The following is a 22,750-nucleotide window of genomic DNA, read 5'->3' as shown; positions in this document are numbered from 1 at the left end:
CTCTTGCCCCCAGTCCCTCCCAGCATCAGAGTCTTTTCCAATGAGTCAACTCTTTGCATGAGGTGGCCAAAGTACTGGAGTTTCAGCTTTAGCATCATTCCTTCCAAAGAAATCCCAGGGCTGATCTCCTTCAGAATGGACTGGTTGGATGTCCTTGTAGTCCAAGGGACCCTCAAGAGTCTTCTCCAACACCACAGTTCAAAAGCATCAATTCTTCAGCGCTCAGCTTTCTTCACAGTCCAACTCTCATATCCATACACGACCACAGGAAAAACCATAGCCTTGACTAGACGAACCTTTGTTGGCAAAATAATGTCTCTGCTTTTGAATATGCTATCTAGGTTGGTCATAACTTTCCTTCCAAGGAGTAAGCGTCTTTTAATTTCATGGCTGCAGTCACCATTTGCAATGATTTTGGAGCCCCAAAAAATAAAGTCTGACACTGTTTCCACTGTTTCCCCATCTATTTCCCATGAAGTGATGGGACCAGATGCCATGATCTTCGTTTTCTGAATGTTGAGCTTTAAGCCAACTTTTTCACTCTCCACTTTCACTTTCACCAAGAGGCTTTTGAGTTCCTCTTCACTTTCTGCCATAAGGGTGGTAAGTCAATCAAAAATTTTTTTGATTCAAATCTTCCATATAGTTACTAACTTTTTGCCTCCTTGGTCTACCAGTTTCTAAGAGTGGTAAGTTAAAATCTCCCACAGTCATTTAGGATTTGTCAAGTAAGTTTTTTATTTATAGATTTCAAAGTTAATTAGTTAGAGATCCATTTAAACTTCATCTTCTTTTACTATTATTATACACTGACATTTGCCATCCTAATATTGCTTTATGGCTTACATTCTATATTATCTGAATACTACTGTAGTAGCTTTCTTTGACTAGAATTATCTGGTATATTCATTTTCATTCCCTCACTCTGAAAATTTTACATGGTTTGTTTCAGGAATATCTTCTCTAAAAATGCTGCTATATATATTTTTAAATTCGATGTGATTTCTTTTAATAGATTAATGAAGTTATATTTTTATTGTAATTATTCTTGTATTTGGGCTTTTTATATTTTATAAAATATACAACATTTTTTATTTTTATATTTTCTCTTTGCTCCTTTTTTTTCCTGCCTTCTTCTGAATTAAAATGTTTTTCTGTGATCACCTTTTATTTCCCTTCTGTTGCTTTGGGAACCCTAAGATTGTATTCCTAGGCTTCCCTGGTAGCTCAGCTGGTAAAGAATCCACCTGCAATGCAGGAGACCCCAGTTCAATTCCTGTGTCAGGAAGATCCCCTGGAGAAAGGATAGGCTATTCACTCCAGTATTCTTGGCCTTCCCTGGTGGCTCAAATGGTAAAGAATCCACCTGCAATGTGGGAGACCTGGGTTCGATCCCTGGGTTGGGAAGATCTCCTGGAGAAGGGGAAGGCAACCCACCACAGTATTCTTGCCTGGAGAATCTCCATAAACAGAGGAGCCTTGCAAAGATGTCCATGAGGCTGCAGAGTCAGACATGACTGAGGCACTAAGCACAGCACATTGTATTCCTACTTGTTTAGTACTTATTCTGAAATTTTAACACACACTTCCTAACAAGGACTACTGTTACTCAATATTTATCTCCTTATTCCTCCTGAATAAAAGAACACTTCCCTGGTGGCTCAGATGGTAAAGAATCTGCCTGCAAGGTAGGAGACTCAGGTTCGATCCCTGGATCAGGAAGATCCCTGGAGAAGGGAATGGCAACCTACTCCAGTATATTTGCCTAGAGAATTCCATGGACAGAGGAGCCTGGTGGCCTACAGTCCATGGAGTCTCAAAGAGTCAGACACGACTGAGCGACTAACACACTGGCACACTTTTACTACCTCACATTTCTATCTTGCCCAGGACAATTGCAAGCTAAATTTAGTTTTAACTCATTTTAAATTAAAATACACACTCATTGAAAAATAATAGTTAATTAACATTACTGATACATTTTACCTATTGCTATGGTCACTGTTGTTTCCTGGACTCTCCACCTTCCCTCTGTGTTCACTTTTATTTTGGCTAAAGTTCATAGCAAGGAGCAGAGCCAGGATTCAAATCAATGTGTGTCCTCCAAAGTCCTTGCTCAACCACAACAATTTACTTTTCACAGATACAGAGAAAGATATTCTGTGTGTATGGGGCAAGGAGTGGAGCCAGCAGATAAGAGATAGATGGAGAGGAAGAGGGGAAGTGAAGGATGCCTTAAGAGAAGGTGTCATGATAGTTTTGACACTGCCGGAAGACAGGATTCATATATCAGAAAAGCAAAGACAACTAACTCATGAGACTTGAATAATATATATACGTATATATACACAGGGTTTCTCTGGTGACTCAAATGGTAAACAATCTGCCTGCAATGCAGGAGACCCAGGTTCAATCCCTGAGTTGGGTAGATCGCCTGGAGAAGGGAATGGCAACCCACTCCAGTATTCTTGCCTGGAGAAATCCATATAAATATGTATGTATATGAAATAAATAAACATGGGGAATTAGGGTATAGTCATATGTCAAGGGGCTTAGGATAGAATGGGAAGGTGTAGCTGCACCCATTTAAGGCCTGTGTAAGAATGCATAGGGATTTCGAGGACCTAGGTACACTACCTGCCACAAAACAGGTGCTCAAGGATATTTATGGAATGAAAGAAATAAAGCAAGGAGGAAAAAATGTAAACTCAAAAGGGAAGGCAGGAAAATAAAAGAATGAGAAAAGGAAGAAGGTAACGAGGAAGCAAAAAGAAAATGAAAGGAAAGCAATTAAAAGAAAAGGCAGAAGAAAGTAAATAAAAAGAAGGATCTCCTTTTTTAAAGTGTAAGCATTGTATACTTATAAATGGGCTAAAAAATAAAAGACAAAAGATTTGTATCAAGCTGTAAACAATGTGTACTTAGGGTAGAAGGTGAATGATTTCTACTTATTAATTTTATGCCCATCAGAAATATTTAAGGTTTTTCCAGCGAGCATATACTGTCTGTAAGCAAAGATTTAAAAATTAAGGGAAATGTGCAGAGAATAATAAAGAGCCACCTGACGCAGCGTGGTGTGACTCAGCCTCAGGTGAGTGCATCTCCCCGATTCTCTCAGCACGGCTGCCTCAGTGACTCCCTGATGACCTCCAGGAGCAGAGAACATTTTTCCTGCCGTCTCAAGCCCATTAATCTCCTCAAAGTCCAGGCCCCCAAAGGGAGAGAAATCCCATTATTGGACTTCCTCTCCTCTTAAAGCCACCTGTCAAATTCCAGGTGGCCTTGGAATTGCTTAGCCCTGCATTCTCCCAGGTGGCCTGACTCCCTTTAAAAAGATGCAATCCTTTGCCACAGGTCTTTCACTTCAGCTTCAAATGATAATAACCCTATCAGAACAGGATAAGCCAAGTGTCTATACAAGAAAGACACATATTTACAATACCCCAAAAAAGACTCTCCCATCACAGACCGCAGTTCATGATAATAGAGAAAATGCTTCCTTTTTTTTTTTTTAATCTTTCATGCCTTCTCATTTTTCTAAGACTGAGAGTCTTGAAGACAATTCAGTCCCTTGATGAAAACTGTTAACAGACAAGTCCAGCTGATCCGTTATAACCTAGAACCATTCTGTGTAATCCTAGTTTTACTTTTATAAGAAAACCTGTGTTTTGTCCATAAAAATAAACTCATGTGAAGCATGGGTGACGAGTTTTTACAACTCATGAGACATAGATAAAAAGGTGATAAACCAATTTATATCCTTGTAACAGAGTTTTTCAACCTTTGGGCCAGATAATTCTTTGTTGTGGAGGATGGCTGTGCTTTGTAGGGTGTTAAGCAGCATCCCTGGCACCTACCCACTGTAACACACACACACACACACACACACACACACACACACCCTAGTTGTGGCAACCAAAAATGCCTCCAGGAATTCAATCATTAAATGCACCCATGGGGCCAAGGTCTTTCCTGGTTGAGAACCACAATCTTTCCTGGTTGAGAACCACAGATGAAGTGCCAGGTTGCAAAAATAGGTTAATTTATTTCTCTACAATTAGAAATATATGTTTTGCACGCACATAGGTATTTGGGGTTTTAATATGTGTTAAAGCATCTCTTGTAATGAAAAGAATTTGTTTGCAATGCCAATGGCAAAGTAGAGAAAAGCAACATGACAGACAAAATTATATCCCGAAGCTTCATGCTGTATTATGAAATAGGCAACATGAAGAATCCTAAAGTCACACTTATATTCAGCAAAGATAAAATACAATTAGATGTGTGCAGTGACCTTAATTTATGGATGTTTTCCTTATATTCTATAACTTCAGATAATCCTCTCAGCAGAGTTCGGAGCTTAAACAACTCCAAAATTTGACTTTAGTTATCTATCATACCATATAACAGGACATCATGTCACCATACTTTGTAATTCAGTATCATAGTTTAAGGAAAAAGAATGCCAGCAGGCTGTCTGGACTAATGATATTGAAATGCTGAATATATGTGATTCTATGAAAGTCAACTGGCATCTTTCCATTGCATTCCAAAGGAATAAGAAAAAATTGTTTGGTGAAATCAGGAATGATGTTAATACCAGAGACTCTAAGGTCCTCTATAACCTTATTAACTTGGTAATATGAGTAATAATTACTCAGCAAGAAAAGAAAGCTAAAATGTATTTGGGGGGGATAGGTTGTAATTAATTGATTAAGTTGCCTCTCATTTCATTTGCTGACGATTCCTTCAAATTTAAATACTCAAACACTTCTTTTTTATGTATATGCATTAGCTTCATGGGGAAAAATTTATAGCTGCATTTCACTTTATATTCCATTTTAGATGCAGATAGTTGGATTGAATAAATTTAAAATGTAATTGAATGACTAAAGAATAAAACACCCTTTCCTGGCTTGGAATAGTTCAATCTATCATTACAATATTAAAAAAATGAATGAAGTTTTTTTTAAAAAAAATAGGTTAATGGGATTAGAAATTTATCTTCCTATTTTATGCTACCCTCTCTCCTCCAGTTCACTTGCCAGAAGAATTTCAAATGCAATTCCCCTGAAATCTACAGATTTAATAGGCTAACAAGCAGTTATCATTCTTGTTACTAGCTGATTCTATTAAGTCTACATCTTTAAAAGTCTTTTTGTTGTTCTGTTTCTGCAGAATGTCTTGATGTTTACAGAAAAAAAAAATCCGATGACATGGTTACTAGAAGAGAAGAGCAAGCTGGGTTGATTTCTGCAGGAGTTTCCCAAGTATTGTTTTCCCCTTTTGAGATTCAGATTAAAGCAAAAACATTCTCCTACATTTCTAATGAAAAAATGAACAATAACTTCTGGAATTTGTGCTAAGCCAAATGAACTCATTACTGTCTTATGAAACAGTTTAACACACTTTGATCAAATAATAACTTTGCAAATACAAAGATGCTAATAGGTACTAAGACATAAATGATGTCAAAGCATTAGGATATTTAAAGAAAAGCCAAATGTCTTTAATATTCCCCAGAAATGGCATTGTCTCAACTCTTGTCTACATGCGTATAAATACCCTAAATGCAAAAAAAACTTACAAATTTATTCTTATTCTTTTGTGAAGTTAGTTAAAATTTAATGAACAGGAAATTAAACAAAAGCTGCTGTAATAAAGTTAGAATATTCTAACTGAAAAACAATTACAATGAAACTATTTACATTCCTATAAAATTATAAACATTTTTCAAGGGATATTTTGCAATACAATTTTTAAACATGTTTTCTTATTATGATTCTTGAGACTTAAACACTGCAGGTTTATTTCACATTAAAAAGACACTTGAGCAAGAGTTTTACTTTCTCAAAGGACTCTGTGCTTTAAAGTAACATGTTGAGTGCTTAGATTTTTCTCCAAACACATTTTATGCTTCATCTTTCAACTAAGAGGATTAATTTTCAACTATATGTAACTGACAGAAAATCATGTTGAAATGGTGAAAAGAAAGTGAAAGTCGCTCAGTTGTGTCCAACTCTTTGTGACCCCATGGACTATACAGTCCATGGAATTCTCCAGGACAGAATGCTGGAGTGGGTAGCCTTTCCCTTCTCCAGGGGATCTTCCCAACCCAGAGATTGAACCCAGGTCTCCTGCATTGTGGGCGGATTCTTTACCAGCTGAGCCACAAGGGAAGCCCAAGAAATCTGGAGTGGGTAGCCTATCCCTTCTCCAGCAGATCTTCCTGACCCAGAAATGGAACCAGGGTCTCTTGCATTGCAGGCAGATTCTTTATCAACTGAGCTATCAGGGAAGCCCATTGAAATGGTAGTATTAATTAATTCTGGGAATTTACCAGTCAGATTTCAGATATACACAGCTGTTAGTACAGAGCTGGAAAAATACTAACTGTAAGTATGCTCACTGCTTTTCCACTGTTTTAACGTCCTCTCAAAATTATATTCATAATTTACAGAAGTGAAAGCAATTAGCTTTACTCTTCTCTTGAAAGAGACAGCATTTTTGAAAGAAAAAAAAGTTACCTTCCTAGTTTTAGATATTTAATCCAACGAAAACTCTAAGAGCCAACTTTAGGGTTTTCACTAAAAAAAAAATTCCCTCTGTAGTGGCTGGCTCAAGCTTGGCAAACTTGAACTGTGTGGACACTGAAGCGGCTCTCCGTTACCCTAGGGAAGAAAGAACTAGACATTCCACAGCTGCCTACCCCAGCTTCTTCCCAGGGGTACACCTGCAGTCTCTATCAAACTCAATCACTTTGTACAGCCACTGGGATCCCAGGCAGGGGCGCTGAATCCTAGAGCAGCTTAGATTTCTTCCAGTACCACAGCAAGAAGTAAGACTACTTCAAAAGTAACCTGCTATTTTCAATGATTATGTGGCCCCAGGCCAACAAAAAAAATGTGATGAAGACCATCTGCAGTGATGGAAAATAAAAGAGGTCTCATATTTTTAAGATTTCAAGCTACTTACAGGCGATCTTCCTTGGTTTTTTAGCATGAAAATGCTATAAATATGTGTCCTTTATTCCTGACCAATTTTTTATTTGAGGTGTGGGGAGAGGATGATGAACTTGAAGAAACCCAGAACCTAACTGACAGTCATTGCGGCGTTTGTAACGAGACCCCCTCGCTGCAAGGTTTAAAAGAAGGAAGTATATATGACAATGGTGTCATGTGTAAAGGTACAACAGTCTTCCATTTGACATCAGTACACATGCTCACTCACTCTTCTGAACCTTTTAAAGACTAATATGACAGTATTAGTGATATGGTGTGACTAAAAAAAAGTAGTCAGAGAATAAATATTCTTTCCTACTTGAGGATGCTGATGCCATGGCAAAAGCCATTTCCTTGGGATAAATCAGAAAGGAAGGAGCTATAACCATGTAGTTCTATTAAAATAATAGAAATGCACAAATTACCACTGCTCACAAAATCATGCTTTTATACTAATCATCTTCTTCTAAGGTAGTAAAAGACAATACACGGATGCATATTTTGGTAATTTTTGTAGTATCTTAGATTTATAATCCCATTACAATCACTAATTCTTACTTGGTCGGAAAACCACTATTGTAACTCCATATAAGCATTTGCAGAATTTACCAGATATACTAATTAAAACAATAATGATCATGTTACAATATATTATGGGCATGCTATGACTCAAGCACTGTGCTGAGAGCTTTTAGATACGTGACCTCGTTTACCACCATCCCCCTCATGAAATTATCCTTATTTTATAGATGAAGAAATTGACTTTTAAGGTCACTGAGCTAGTAAATGGTTTGGCAGAACTTAAACTTTTGACTCTAAAGTCTATGTGCTAGTTATTGAAAATCACATTTGTATATTAATTTTGAACATTTTAGGTATTTTTAAAGTTTATACTGTTGTTAAATTGTTTGAGTTAAAGAAAAATAGCTTCTCTATATGCAATGTCAGTTAAATATCTCTTTTTAAATATAATCTCTTTTTCTTCTCCAATGGCTGATTTTTTTAATAACCAGAAAAAGGCTCATTTCAACCTAGAGTATTAGTAATGCAATAATTCCCTAAGTGTTTTCATATTCTAAGTATCTAAAGTTCCATATGCCTATCTTTCTGTTTGAGGCTGTCAGAATGGCAAGTCAAATTAAGACAACTAAACTTATATTACATAACAGATACTGAGGCATATAAACACTAAATCATGCCTGAAAATGCAGAGTGATAAAATATCAAGTAAGAAAACTTCAAGCCTCAAAAGGCCTTTGTTTACAGTTCAAGAATATTCCTCCAAGACAATGCAATACACTACAGCAAGGAGGAATACATGAGGCAGAAGTTGTTGACATATGGGGTATGCATAGAACTTCTGGTTAATGGAAGTTCCAAGATGTATAAATAAAAAATGATGTGTGAGTTGCTGGAAAAAACTGTAAGGCAAGTCAATTTTTTAATTAAAAAATTATGTAGCATAAACAATGCTAATGAGCCAAAAGTCCCATGAGATTAGGACTGTATCTGCTTCATTTTAACATTCCATTCACTTTTCATAAATGTACATCCACTTACTTGAAACACTTCAAGCAGAACCTTTTGTAATATAGAGTTTGAAGATTTTCTTTGTCCTCGTTTTTAATATTAATAGTTCACCATTTTCTTCTCAAGTTGTCAACTTGATGATATATGGCATTTTTTTAAGGCCCTAAAATCCTTAACTGAATCACCATAAATAAGTACCTGGAAGTTCTTCATAAATTTCATCATCAATTGGCAGACTCCTTGTTGGTGAACTGCTTGGAAGAGGATGATCGACATCATCGTACAGCTCTCCTCTTTCCTCATCATCCTCAGGGATAACATCAGACCCCATATCTACAAAACATGTTTCAGGAAGTAAAACTTTAAAGAATGCAAAAGTGATTTTCCAAACCTTATTACCTAAATTAATGCAGCCCTACAGAGTCACAATATTGATATATGTTACATCTTTAATTTGAACATTTTAGAAATGGATTGATGTATAAACACGTGAATTTAAAAGTTACTAAATGGTACTTGCAGAAAAGACACTTTTATTAATCTGAAGTCAATGGTATGTGTTACCAGTCATGTTCTGCCAGCCATTTCTCACAGAAGTCAATAAGCTTCTGTATATGAAACTCCAACTTATTCAGTTATTCAGTACTCAAAGACTGTGATACCTTGTTCAATGGATTGCTCTTACCTTGTAACACAAAGTTCAGCTGCTGCACCCATTCTTCGGCATCTTTGGGAGAAGCTGCTGTGAACTAAGGAAAAACAAACAATAGCAATAAAAAAAAATCACCACCGTAATGAAAAGTATGTTGCCTCCTTTTCGTTTCTACAAGACCATTAGTAATTCTTTTCATGTCTAGTACTACTTTTCTTGCAAGGATGCTTCTTATAATGTACAGTTAATTTTGACAAATTTATGTAATTGAAGCAGAGGATGATGGATTTGAAACTCTGATCAGCAGCTGGCAGCTGTGCAGGAAAAAAAGCTGCTTCTCTTCATCAATGTCAAAGACAAAACTGATGAACAAAATTTGCCCTTGACAATTAGAAGACACCCATGAATTTCTTTAGACTGCTGGGTACAGCTTTCTTAAAAATGTTCTTGTCAGATTCCAACACATTAACTGACAACTTAATTAACTGGCTTTCAACTGCAATCTCAGATATTTAAAACTTATTAAACATACATTCCATATTGATGCTAGCTGATAGCTCTTGACTTGCAGAGCTGATATGTGTCTTTACCTTCATTTTCTCCCACAACTCTAAGCAATACAATATGCATTAACACGCTGATATTTTTCTTTTGATAATTTCACTCTTTCTGCTATGTAATTCTTTTAAAAAATCACTCAGTTCTATTAAAATAGGTATAAAATGCAACATGTGAAGTAATTGATGAATTACATATTCTCCTGTTCTCTTTCAAGAAGATATCACTTGAACTAATCTGAATTTTTTTTTAAAATCTATTTCTTCTTATATGAATCTTTAATGTTTTAAACCCAGTGTTTTATTATTATTATTAAAATGTCAGGAAGAGTTGTTTTAACAAAATGTTAATGTCATCAAAAATGAAATCAGGAAATCTTATCAACTTAATTTCAAGGCAACATAAAAACTCCAACCTGATAGATACGTTTATCAGGAGCAGAGATTTCAAAACAGCAATCTTTCTTTCCATCCTTCCTAAGAGTGTTATTCATCCTGACATTGTAGCCGTCTATCGCAAATTCACCCTTCTGCTGTTTGTCTGTTTAAGATGAAACAAAAGTTAGAATGTCATTTACTATAGTGAATATAAATGTCTAATTGATTAATTTTTATTTAGATTTTTTGATAAATTCTTCGAAAGAATATTTTTGGTCACACTGCTTTCATAGTATAATGCTTAAGTAACATTTTAGCTATCGCTTTTAATTCTAGAGGTATTTGGAACGGTTGAGTTTAAAAAGGACATTTTAGGGAACCAGAAGAAGATGTCTATAGATAGTGGTCTTATTCAGAAGGAAGCAAGCAAATATGACAATTTCATGTAGGGAAAATCCAAGATTGGAACTCAGAACTTGCTAGACAAGCCCACTACAAATCCATGGCTCTTTCAGATGTAGTACACCAGTGGGAAAACTTATCTAGTTGAAAACCTGCTGGGCGTTTATTTACTATTAACTCCTTTCATCACCACCCTCCAATTCCCCCCACCCCCAAAAGCTTCTAAAACACAACTTTTCTGTTTTAGAAAAACCCCCTAAATTGGAACAAATCAAATTCTAATTTTAAAAAGCAAAACAAAACTACTAATTATAAAAAGATATGAGGGAAACAAGTATTTGAATGGAGAGGAGTGATAAAGCAAGTACAGAAGCATTTCTTACCAAAACAAAAGTAGGTTTCATAACCAGTCAGTGAACAGTTAAACTAGTAAAGCACATTTGAATCCCATACGATGAAAAGTCAAAAGAAAAGATGACTTCAGTTTTAGCCAGATATTACTATAAAGACAAATAAAGTAGTAATACAACAAAGGATTTAATGCTGAAACTGAAAATAAAATTAGTCACCTTTTCCACTTTATCCAGTTACATGATTTTGAGAGAAAAGAGGCACTGCTATAGAATTACTTTCTAGGGTAACGTACAATGTTAAAATCCTGAATAAGAACAACTGTCACTTTCGCTGAGCTCAGGGGAAATACAGAAATACTCTCGTATCATACAGTACAGGGCTCTCTCAGCTTACGGCACCAGTAAAATATGTATCTCCTTTTCTTAAGTATACTAATGTAATGCCTGAAGTAAGAAGCATTTTCAAAAGGTCACTGAGATCATATCTTGTTCAAAACATCAAAGGAAAAAAAGATATCTAAATTAGTAACTCCTGACTTAAATCTGCACATGCTAATCATATTTGTCATAATTTACATCCCTTTAGATAATTGAAAAGCAATTCAAATTAAAAAATTTTAAGTTTGCTTTGTAGAAAAAGTCTGCATTAAACTCTGTGAGGTGAAAACTGTAAAAATCAGAGTAAAGCATTTCCCAAAGCATGTTTTATTGGATATTAACAGGTTTCTATGACCCAACAAGTTTGGGAAATGCTGAATTAAACAAAGTTATACAGGTTTCGTTAGTCCAGGCTTTCTTGAGGCCCTTAATATATATTAATCAAATTTCTATGAGAAAAATTTAGTATGCAGCACTTCCCAAAAGTATTTATCAATGGAACCCTTTTTTCACAGAGTATTTTATGGAACCGGTACTCCCAGAACATAATTTGCAAAATGCCTAACTAGAAAAATACTATTGGGGAAAGGGTATTAGAATAATAATTACTGGTTAAGTACTGTTGGTTCTTCTGAAATTCTCAAAGAAAAATAAATCATTTATTCACTCATTCAACAAATGTATATTGAGCACTTAAAAACAAGCAAGGGAGCATTACAAGCATGGTGAGACAAAAGCAACTAGCAACACCAGTACCAGACCTTTCCCACCCTCCCACTGAAACACACACACCCAACACCTTCCCACACCCTGGATACAAATATAAGTGCTCCAGGAACATTAGTCAATGATCCACCGCAATGAAAAAGGATTTACTTTTCGCTATAAAAAATGGAAGTTGTTGGAAGCAAAATATCAAAGACTTACAAGACAGTTCTGAGAGATTTCCTTAAACTTCCCAGGGAGTGGGAGGTGCAGAGAACATAGGATTTTCAAGGACCAGTTGGAGGAAAGAGGCTCCAGGACCACACAAAGTCTCAATCACTCTACTCACCTAGTCCAACTGTTCAAAAATCCAGGCTTCCTACCTCCAACCTGGGTCTAAAATTCTTAGCAATATAACATGAGTGGGGATGGAAAAGCACATGGAGTGGGAGTTTATGTCTGGAGATGCAAAATCAGCACTACAAAGACTGAGTTTGGAAGACCTGTGATGAGCAGGGTACCTTCTAGTGCTAGATTATTTTTAGACAACCCCCACCCAAAAATATGCTATGGGCCATGTATCAGATGTTCTGTTAGAGTCTAAGAGGAGGACATGAGCAGCCTCTAGTCAGATGAGCCAGAGAAAAGTCACTAACCCAGTTGAGAGGTAAGCATCCTGGATTATTACTACTACTACTAAGTCACTTCAGTCGTGTCCGACTCTGTGCCACCCCATAGACGGCAGCCCACCAGGCTCCCCTGTCCCTGGGATTCTCCAGGCAAGAACACTGGAGTGGGTTGCCATTTCCTTCTCCGATGCATGAAAGTGAAAAGCGAAAGTGAAGTCGCTCAGTCATGTCCGACTCTGAGTGACCCCATGGACTGCAGCCTACCAGGCTCTGCCGTCCATGGGATTTTCCAGGCAAGAGTACTGGAGTGGGTTGCCATTGCCTTCTCCGATCCCGGATTATAGAGACTATAATATCTATTATAGTATATCCTTGACCAAGGAGAAATAAAAGAAGAAAAATCAACAAATGAAGACAGGTGTTATAAAAATGTTATGTAATACAAAACCATAACACAGCACTGAAGATATAGAAAGCAAGCACAAATGAGAAACAGGAATAAACTTTAGACAATTGGTTTGCATCTTTTATAAAGTTAAAAATAATTCTAAATAAAATGAAATAATGTAATGTAAGATAAAAAGAGGAATGACTGAGACATGGAAATTGGAATGGAGCTGGTAAAATTAGGGGAAAATGCTGTATAAGGGAAAAGAAAATGCAGCAGCCAAATTCATAATGTATTAAGGTGAAAAAATTTGAAAATTGTGAACATTGTTGAAAAATAAGATCAGGCATATGTTTTAAAAACTTCCTCAGTAGGTAGGGGGAGAAAAGAATAAGGGGAAAGATGAACAAAGGGAATATGATGAACATGGAAGACTGACAGAAATACAACATAAGAATAACGGGTGTTCCAGAAGAAGGGTAGTATATAAAACAGTGCCAATAAGCAAAGATATAACAGAAGAAAATTAAACTCCATCAAAGACAGACAAGTCTACAGGCAGAAAGTGTTGCTTAAACAAGTGAAAATAATAAGAAACTAATACCTAGACCTAGTCAGCTGATTATTGAATATTTGAGGATAAATAACGACCCCATAAATGGCAGCCCACCAGGCTCCCCCGTCCCTGGGATTCTCCAGGCAAGAACACTGAAGCGGGTTGCCATTTCCTTCTCCAATGCATGAAAGTGAAAAGTGAAAGTGAAGTTGCTCAGTCGTGTCTGACTCTTCACGACCCCATGGACTGCAGCCTACCAGGCTCCTCTGTCCATGGGATTTTCCAGGCAAGAGTACTGGAGTGGGGTGCCATTGCCTTCTCCAATCATACAAATATCCAAGTGGGGGGTAGGAGCATGATAACAGAAAATGAAGAAAGATTTTTAACTCTTTCTCAGCTTTTTCAAATCCTTAACAATAAAGTAGCCATATTTCCAATTAGTCAACATGAGTCAGAAAGTTCAAGACATAAAATGGGCAGACATGGCTATGCTAAGACTCCACTGTTCTCCATTCACATTAGCATCTCTTCAAAACAGAGAAAAAAGAGAAAACCTTAGCATCATATGGCACCACAGCAATTTACATATAGGCTAGTTCCACAGTACTTTCTGGGACAGTTTCAAAGACACTTGTTGACTTAAAAATAGTTACATGCCAATCAAATAGGAAGCAAGAGCGTAGAAGTTCATTTATACATAACCGTAATAGACTAATCAGATATTTTACCTAAATAAACTTCCCAACTAGCTGAAGTTTTAGTTTAGCATTTAAAAGTGCCAAAACTTTATAAACTGTTGGATTTTGTAATGGAAATCATCTTGAAATATATGACAGTTCTGTTAAGCATAATTTAACATTTTCTTGACGATCTAGTAATACTAATTTGAGTATTAGTTTTTATAGTATGTTACAACATGTTCATGCCCTCAGGATTTTTGAGGTGTCTGTCCTACTATTAAATTTCTCTCAGCTTCTGTTTTACACTTTAACCTTGCCTGTATTATGCTGTTCAAATTTAATGTCTACAGAACTGAAGACTGCCAGGAGAAACTAGGTAACGAAATCTGTTAAATTGGTAACTTAATTTTACACAATTCTAAAACAGTAGGTTCAAGGTAAAAAAGCAGTTGGCTCTGATCTCTTATAAAACAAAATGCATGACGTTAATGGTAGCTATTTCCTCCTACTTCTTCACTTTTAGGTTTACAGCTGTGTTCTGGGGTGGGAGGTGGGGGTGTGGTTAAGGGCCAAAAAGACGTATCATATTTCCTGAGCTCCTTCTATATGCCAGAAATTTAATATAGCATATCCCCTATATATCTTGAAATAATTCTAAGACAGAGAAGGTGTATATTATATCCCCAGCACTGATGAGGGGGGAAAAAGAACCTTAAAATAACCAACTTGTTCTCAGTCACACAACCAAAGCAGTAAAAGCCAGGACTATAACATAAGTCTGATTCCAAAATCTTGCTTTTTCAACCATTTCACACTGTCTCCTAGAAAGTGTTTCTCAAAATATATTTCAAGAATCACCTATTGTAAAATCATCTCAGATGCCTGTTAAAAATGTAGAAATGGCTACCACTCTGCACCTCCTGTACAGGATTCCCTGGGGGTGTGTCCAGGAAAGCAAGTTTTTAGCAAATAACCCAGGTGATTTTTGATACACGTTAGTGTTTGCAAAACCACTGTTCACGGAGATATGATTTATGAAGTCTCAGTTGATAAGTGTTACAGCTTGCATTTCCTCCTGAAACATGTGCCCAACTTTCTCAGCTTGCTTTGCCCATCTCTTAAATAGCCATTATGGTTATGCTCTAAATTCTGCTCTTTTCCTGCTTTACAGTACTCACTGGGCAACCTTACCCAATCCCAGGGATTAAATTCCTATCAATATGCTTGTCACTCATAATTCTCTATTTTCGGTCCAGCTTCAGAACTGAATATCCAAATCTGCACCTTCTCACTATCCATGTTTTATCTCTTGAATGTCTTATAGGCACAATGTATATAGCATGCTCACAACAGAGATCATCTTATCCTTATTCACGCTTCACTTGTGATCTTTCCTGATGTGTCCTCCTACTCCATAAGCAGTACCTCCATTAAGTGAAGCCTCCAAACCAGAAAATTGAGCATCATTCTTAATTTCTCCCTTTTCTTCATCAAGTATTGCCATGTTATCTCCCTCTACCCCACTGCCACCTCCCCAAACCTAGCCAGTCCTATTTTTCTAGCAAATATACTTTTTTCTTTTTTGCTGGCTCTGCAGAATACATGCTTAAAACACCAACCACTCTCCTACCATTTAAAATACAGTATAAATATAGCAACTAAATAATTCTACATCATTTAGCACCCCTATGAGTTATGACCATTTGTTATTTGAGGATCTCCAGCATCTAAGTATCTTTCCTATTTTTAGTCCTGAGATCTTTAGGGAGCAGAGCACACTTCCCACCACAGAAGCTGGAGGGAGGTTAGATTTTCCCTCTTTCAGATCAGTCAAGCAGATACGCCAGCCTGGGTCCTAAATCTGAACTGTTGTTCATACCAAGAATGCTAATTTGGTACAAATGGTTAGCAAACAGAAAGATATGACATGTGTTCAGAAATTTTTGATAATATCTGCTTGTTACGTTTAACAAGGCCTTTCCTTCTTAGTGAATAACTCATGCTAGTTTCATAAGTATTAATGCTCCCTAGTAAGAAAGAGGGAAATACGCCCCTTAATACTGTGGAATTATGCCCACTAAACTTTATCCAACTGATCAGTAAGTTGTTCTACGCCCTCAGTTAAAGACACACGAACATTTTTTCTGTTTACATAGCTCACATAAATGAGTTATACCATGAGGAAATATCATATAATACTATTTAAAGTGAAAAATACTTTATGACATATATATTTATTACTTAAGGGCCCCAAATGGCTCTGAAAAACAAACACAGGCAATATGTATAGGTCCAAAGGGAAGCACTTTAGTTAGAATTATAAGTTTGACTCATATGGTCTGGTGGCAGGAAATTGTAGATATTTCTAAAGCCTTTTATTTTTCTGTAAAATAAAAGTACATTATAAGCATAAAAATCAAGTGGTTTCTGTATGCAGCCATACACTTTCAACCACAGCAATAAACCTGATTTAAAAAACAGTGCAGTATGAGGTAGCTGTGAACTGAGAGTAAATAAATTACAGGCATTCCTGTAGATTGGAATTTAAATGTTTCTACTTTTGGAGGGCTATTCCTACTTTCCCTCTACGGCTTCCCTGGTGGCTCAGGGATAAAGAATTTGCCTGCCAAGGAGGACACGTGGGTTCCATCCCTGGGTCAGAAATATCCCCTGGTGAAGGAAACGGGAACCCACTACAGTATCCTTGCCTGGGAAAACTCCATGGACAGAGGAGCCTGGTGGCCTCCATGGGGTTGCAAAGAGTCGGATACAACACTTTTCCACTACAACTGAAATTCAGATAACAATTATAGTCTATTAGACTATAATAGACTATATAATATATACTATATATAGTATATATATACTATATATACATATATGTATACCTACATACATATAGGTATTGTTAAGATAAATACTATATAGGGAATATCTTAATATCCTATACATGTTATCCTCTTAGAGCCTTCTATGATAGAGAATTAATGACACTCCTGCTACACAGGTAACATGAAAATGGCTAAGAACACCTGAGATAACTTGTGTCTCCTTCATGCACTTACAGTGGTAAACAACTCTCTGAATTCTCTGCCTCTCTCAGCTTCAAAGCACATCTTGCCTCCAGTCTCACCTTCTGATAGCTGTCAACATGATCTTTCTAACATCCAATCAAAGTTTGTCATACCATCTACTCACCTGCAAGGCTTAGAAACATTAACTGTCCCTTATATAAAAAAGGCCAAACTTCTGACTAGGGAATTCACCAACTTGGTCCCACCCCTTCCCGGCTCATCAGCCCTCATATACATACTCACATATGTCTTCAGTCTACGTACAGATGGATGTGCTCAACTGCTCAGTGTGTCCAACTCTTCGTGACCCCATGGACTGAACTTCCTGTGTCCATATTATCACAGCAAGAATACTGCCATGGTTGCCATTTCCTCCTCCAGATATACAGATGTATAGATATATTTTAAATCAAACCTGTCCTATTTTACTGCAAACTGACCCATCATCATCAGACCTTTAGTAAGACTTAATTTGTACATGAATATTTCCTCATGTTGAAGAAGTCCTACTAAATATCAGATGTACATTTTAACTTCTCTGTATTGCTACAGGGTAATAAAGGTCTTTTATTTAACACTTATTTTGATAGATTTTAAGTTAGTATTGTATATCAAAATTATTTCACTTCTATCAGGTCAAATTATTTCTATTTCTTAAGGAACAACGAAGATATCATCTTTCCTTATACAAACAACATTATAAAATGAATTTTTTAAATGCCAGATTTGATTTACACATTTTATATATATTCATGATATAATTATAAAATGCTAATGCCCTGACCCAACAATTTGCCTCTATCAAATGAATCAGGAAGAAAGGTAAGCTCTTATGGTTGTTACTAAAGTTGTTGTTATAAAACAACAGAACTTCAATTATACAAATAATATTATCATTCTAGCAATATTTTGTAGGTACTAAAAGAGAACTACGATGCTATTTCAACATCAAAACACTTTATAACTGTCACTCACACTGATTGAACAGCTATGTCCTATTTTTCCTATCAATGGTTAAATTGTAAGGGAAGTAAGAGAGCAGAGAGGTCAACTTCAATGGAAAATTTTATTTCCCTGCCAAGATAAAAACTTTATTTTAAATTATCTGTTAAAAGCCCAATTTTCTACTGACTTTCATTTTATATTGAAAAGATACTATAATGAAAAAGTTAAAACCCAGATACGCTAAATAATTTTTGAAGTACATTTAGAATGACTCTTGTTTGAACCGAGGCTACCTGCAGCTGCCACATACTATATAGCGCTAGGGTTTTCTTTAACTGGGGCATGGGGGTAGAGACAGCAAAGCCCCTTAGGTGGAAAGAAAAGAGATACTTTGTACAAACTAACTGCTGCTGCTAAGTCGCTTCAGTCGTGTCTGACTCTGTGCGACCCCATAGACGGCAGCCCACCAGGCTGCCCCGTCCCTGGGATTCTCCAGGCAAGAACACTGGAGTGGGTTGCTATTTCCTTCTCCAACAAACTAACTACTACCCCCTTAAAAGTGGGAGGAGATAGGTTCATAATACTGATCCATGATCTCATAGAGGTTAAACAGAAAAATATGAGTTTGGAACAGGTTCCTAAATGAATCATCATTTACAGGCATGTTGGAAGGGCTGGTAACCACCAAGTTAAGGAAAAGAGCATGGCTTTGGAGCGATAGGGACCTGCACTCTCAGCAGCCTGTGATAACCTCTCTTGCCTCGACTAGTTCAGCGCCCCCCACTAAAACCAATTCTGGTCATAGAGCCCTATGCTTAAAAGCCATATTCAAGATAAAACACTTAGCAGGGCCCTTATTCTCATAAGGCTTTTGTCAATCTGATCCTAACCCACTTTTTTAGTCTTTTGTACTCCCTCCTTTTACTCTCTGTGACAGTCTTGATAAATGAGTTGAGTCATAATAATCAAATGAAGAGGAAAGAGATGAAAACAAGGATGTGATTTCACAAAGTGCGAAAGTATGTTATATATATATATATATATATGTATTATCTTAACTGTGTATATATGTATATATACCTCATAAAGGCCCCAAGTGATCATGAATGATAAATACAGATAATATTTATGGGTACAAAGGTAATAGTATTATTCACCCTAGAGGCTGGAACTAGTCTTTCTAAGCCATGATTATCTTGATGGGTCCGAATGTTTTTTGGCACACAGTGAGTTAGAAAATGTGAACCACGTAACTGTCAAAGAGTAACAAAGTACAGTTTAACCCAGTAAGTGGTATCAACTTTTCTGCACCTCTGTAATCCATTTATCTAAATCCTACTTAGCTGGGGGATCATAGTTCTCATATATCCAAATAGCTCTTTCCAAAGTTTAGATTAATGGTTCAAACATACAGTAAACACTGATGTACAAATTAGCTATCTGATGTCACATATAAAAACAAAAATTTCATGTGACATATACATTTTCTTAGGAAGAAAACAACACTAAGGAAATTAGGATCATGTCAAACAAGTAATTAAAAACTGTCTGAAGATAGATACCCACCTCCCAAGTCCCTAAAAGCCAGAAGTGGCCAAGAATTCCAACGAACCGCTAAAAACAGATCTGAAATCTCAGTGGAAACAGGAGGCTTCATAGTGACAGACAGGGAAGAGCTTAAGGAAATATAAACCAAACCTTCATAGATCCACATAAAAAGGGAATGAGAGAATAGTAGTTTTTAAAAAGCTGTGGTAGTGGCTAGATGGATCACAAAGTACTTAAAATACAAATTAAAAAGAATATTATTACCTCAGGCCTCAAAAAACAAGAATAGAAATGGGAATTTAACTAACCTGGGTTTGATCCCTGGGTTGGGAAGATCCCCTGGAGAAGGGAAAGGCTACCCACTCCAGTATTCTGGCCTAGAGAATTCCATGGACTATATAGTGATGGGGTTGCAAAGAGTCAGACACGACTGAGTGACTTTCACTATCACTTTCTCCTCAAATAACTAGAATTTAGAGTATTAGCTTTTGAAATAAATATAAATAGGTCCTGGGGATTATATTTGGGGATAAATTATATTAGATTTGGGGAAGACTGTTGCTAATCTTTGACCTAACAGTATATACCATTTAGGACTATGAGTGATGGAAGCAGATATTAGTATTCATTGAGTTTTACAGAAATTAGAAATGAGAAGCTTAACTAACCGAAGTCACAAGGATTTGAAACCTCCCTCTCCTGGTCTTATGAAATAGAAAAAATTTCTTCACAGAGAAGTAAAATCTTGATCTCAGTTCACAATACTGTACAAAATTATATTTCTATAACAGTAACACACTTATTATCTATGATAATCATAATTTAACATGGACTCTAAATTTTCTGATAAAATCACCTACTTAACTAAGACTTAGCAGAAGAAAGAAGACTGTTCATAGTTGTTTATAGTTTACATTTCATGGATACCATTATTACACATGAACATGTAAATTAGTAACAGAATGCAAACTAGCCACTAAATTAATTTCTAACTTGATAATCCCACTAACCAAAAGGTAGGACCAGTTTCTAGCATCATGCATTTATTTCAAATTTATCTGAAATATAATAATCATATCTGCCAATTTGTAATAAGGAAAAACCCTAAAAACTGCAAATAATGTCAAATGAAACATAAACTTTCAAATGACACTGATAAGTAACAATTTCATGAGAAAGTTTATATTCAGTGATACTGGACTTTTATGCCTTTTTTTCTCCTTAAGTGTTCTTTATGGAAAATAATGCTATACAATCCTTTATAATATTCAACTTCTGACTTGTTTTTCCTAGATAAGAGCAAAACTAAGAAAGCTTACATTCTTTAAATTTTAATATTTAATGGCTTTATTTGTTCAAATAATGAACTTAAAATTATGTTAACTATGACTAAGATAGTTATTAATTAGCAAATGAAGTTACAGAATGTTATTTTATTGTTTCTAAATTAATGCAATTGATAATAGTGGTTAAGAACATGGACTCTAAACATTATGCTTTAGGTTCAAATTTCAAAACTGCCATTACCATCTCTGGGACCTTGAACAAGTTACTTAATCTCTCTGTCCTCGGTTTTCCAAAAACTAAAATAAGTGGGACTAATAATGGTAGCTACCCAACAGAGTTGTAGTTAAACGCGTTAATGTAACTTAAGTGCTTAGACAGCTAAGGTGCTTAGAACAGTAACACACCAACGTTTGTTGTCACTTTAATCTGTAAAAGAAGCTGAGAAAGGAGTTGCGCAGGTTTCATTGTTATCTATATTTTTCTTTAAAATAGTTGAAGGACAAAACATATTTTCCTCCCTTCAAAACTTGCACAACCCTAATGGTCTTAACTTTTCAGATATTCTACAATTATAGCCTGGAGGTAAACAATTCCTGAGGTAAAAGGCCACACAGATGAAAGTTTTCTCTTTCCTATTTTGATAACACACAGTTGTGTTGACTTTTAAGGCACTATGAAACTTAGGGCATTTGTCAAATAATAGAATTATTAACTAGTCTTAGGCTGTAATATTATAATTCTCAGTTATTTTTTCTCTATTTGTCTTCAGCTTGTTCTGTACCAAAAAAGGGAGGTGGCATAAAATGCCCCCCAAAACCCTCATGCAATGGAAGTTTATACAACTGAACACCAATACTACCTTTATCACTTCCATAATAATAGAACACTGTTTTACTGAGAGCACACCACCGTTTCTGCCATTCAAATCCCAGGAAACTGTGATCTACAATAGAGGGAGAAAAGAACAGTTTAGATGATACACATTACCTTTATAAATATAATGTGATTTCCCCATTGTAAAAGGAAAAGTTAGTTAATATGATTTCTAAGGTTCCTTTTAGCTGTAAAATTCTATGACTAATTAGTTTGTGTCTTCTTTTCCAAGGCACGAACAAAATATAAAACAAAACTAAAAGGAATACACTGAAGCAGAGATGGGGCTGCTATATTTGTGGGATCAACTACACGGCTAACAAACTTTCCTGACAGGAATAGTCAAAAAGGCATTTGACTATAAGGTCTTAAGATAATTGATTCATCTGGGTCACATTTTCTCATCTGTCATAAAAAGGAGGGAGGAGGAGTTGACCTAGATTATTTCTGTTATCTCTTTTGGCTTTAAAATTCAGCTAGGAAAGCTAAGAAAAGCAAATGGAATATATATAGGAAGCCCAAAGGGACTTCCTGAGAGATAAACTGAATGGTAATGAAGAGGCCATAATACTACCTCCATATTTCATTTCTATTATATATTAGTGTTGAAAGAGTGAGACCATATGATCAACTCTCAATTATCACAGCCAGTAAAGAGGAACACTGAATGAATAACAGAAAATGGCAGAAAATATGCTAAGCTTGATCTGAACCATAGCAAACATGGCATATGTCAGGTCAGGAAAAAGATAATCCTCTGCTCAGCCAGGTGGGATAATAGTGAGAAGTCCCATCCTGGAGATACAGTCAAGGC

The 22,750-nt window shown here is 36.1% G+C and overlaps 1 protein-coding gene across 2 annotated transcripts in view; it reads right to left on the bottom strand.

The window, feature by feature from the left end:
• SKAP2 (src kinase associated phosphoprotein 2) overlaps positions 1–22,750 on the bottom strand; it is a 171,630-nt gene that overhangs the window by 49,098 nt on the left and 99,782 nt on the right. For both annotated transcript variants that reach the window (XM_019958861.2, XM_019958860.2), the window contains exons 6-9: positions 21,923–22,006; positions 10,157–10,281; positions 9,217–9,280; positions 8,730–8,864 (exon numbers count right to left, since the gene is read on the bottom strand). In XM_019958861.2, coding sequence (XP_019814420.2) covers positions 8,730–8,864; positions 9,217–9,280; positions 10,157–10,281; positions 21,923–22,006 — 408 coding nt within the window. The remainder of the gene's footprint in view (positions 1–8,729; positions 8,865–9,216; positions 9,281–10,156; positions 10,282–21,922; positions 22,007–22,750) is intronic.

The sequence above is a fragment of the Bos indicus genome, chromosome 4, assembly GCF_029378745.1.
Source record: "Bos indicus isolate NIAB-ARS_2022 breed Sahiwal x Tharparkar chromosome 4, NIAB-ARS_B.indTharparkar_mat_pri_1.0, whole genome shotgun sequence".
In the NCBI taxonomy this organism is placed as follows: domain Eukaryota; kingdom Metazoa; phylum Chordata; class Mammalia; order Artiodactyla; family Bovidae; genus Bos; species Bos indicus.
This window is presented reverse-complemented; position numbering and strand designations above follow the sequence as displayed.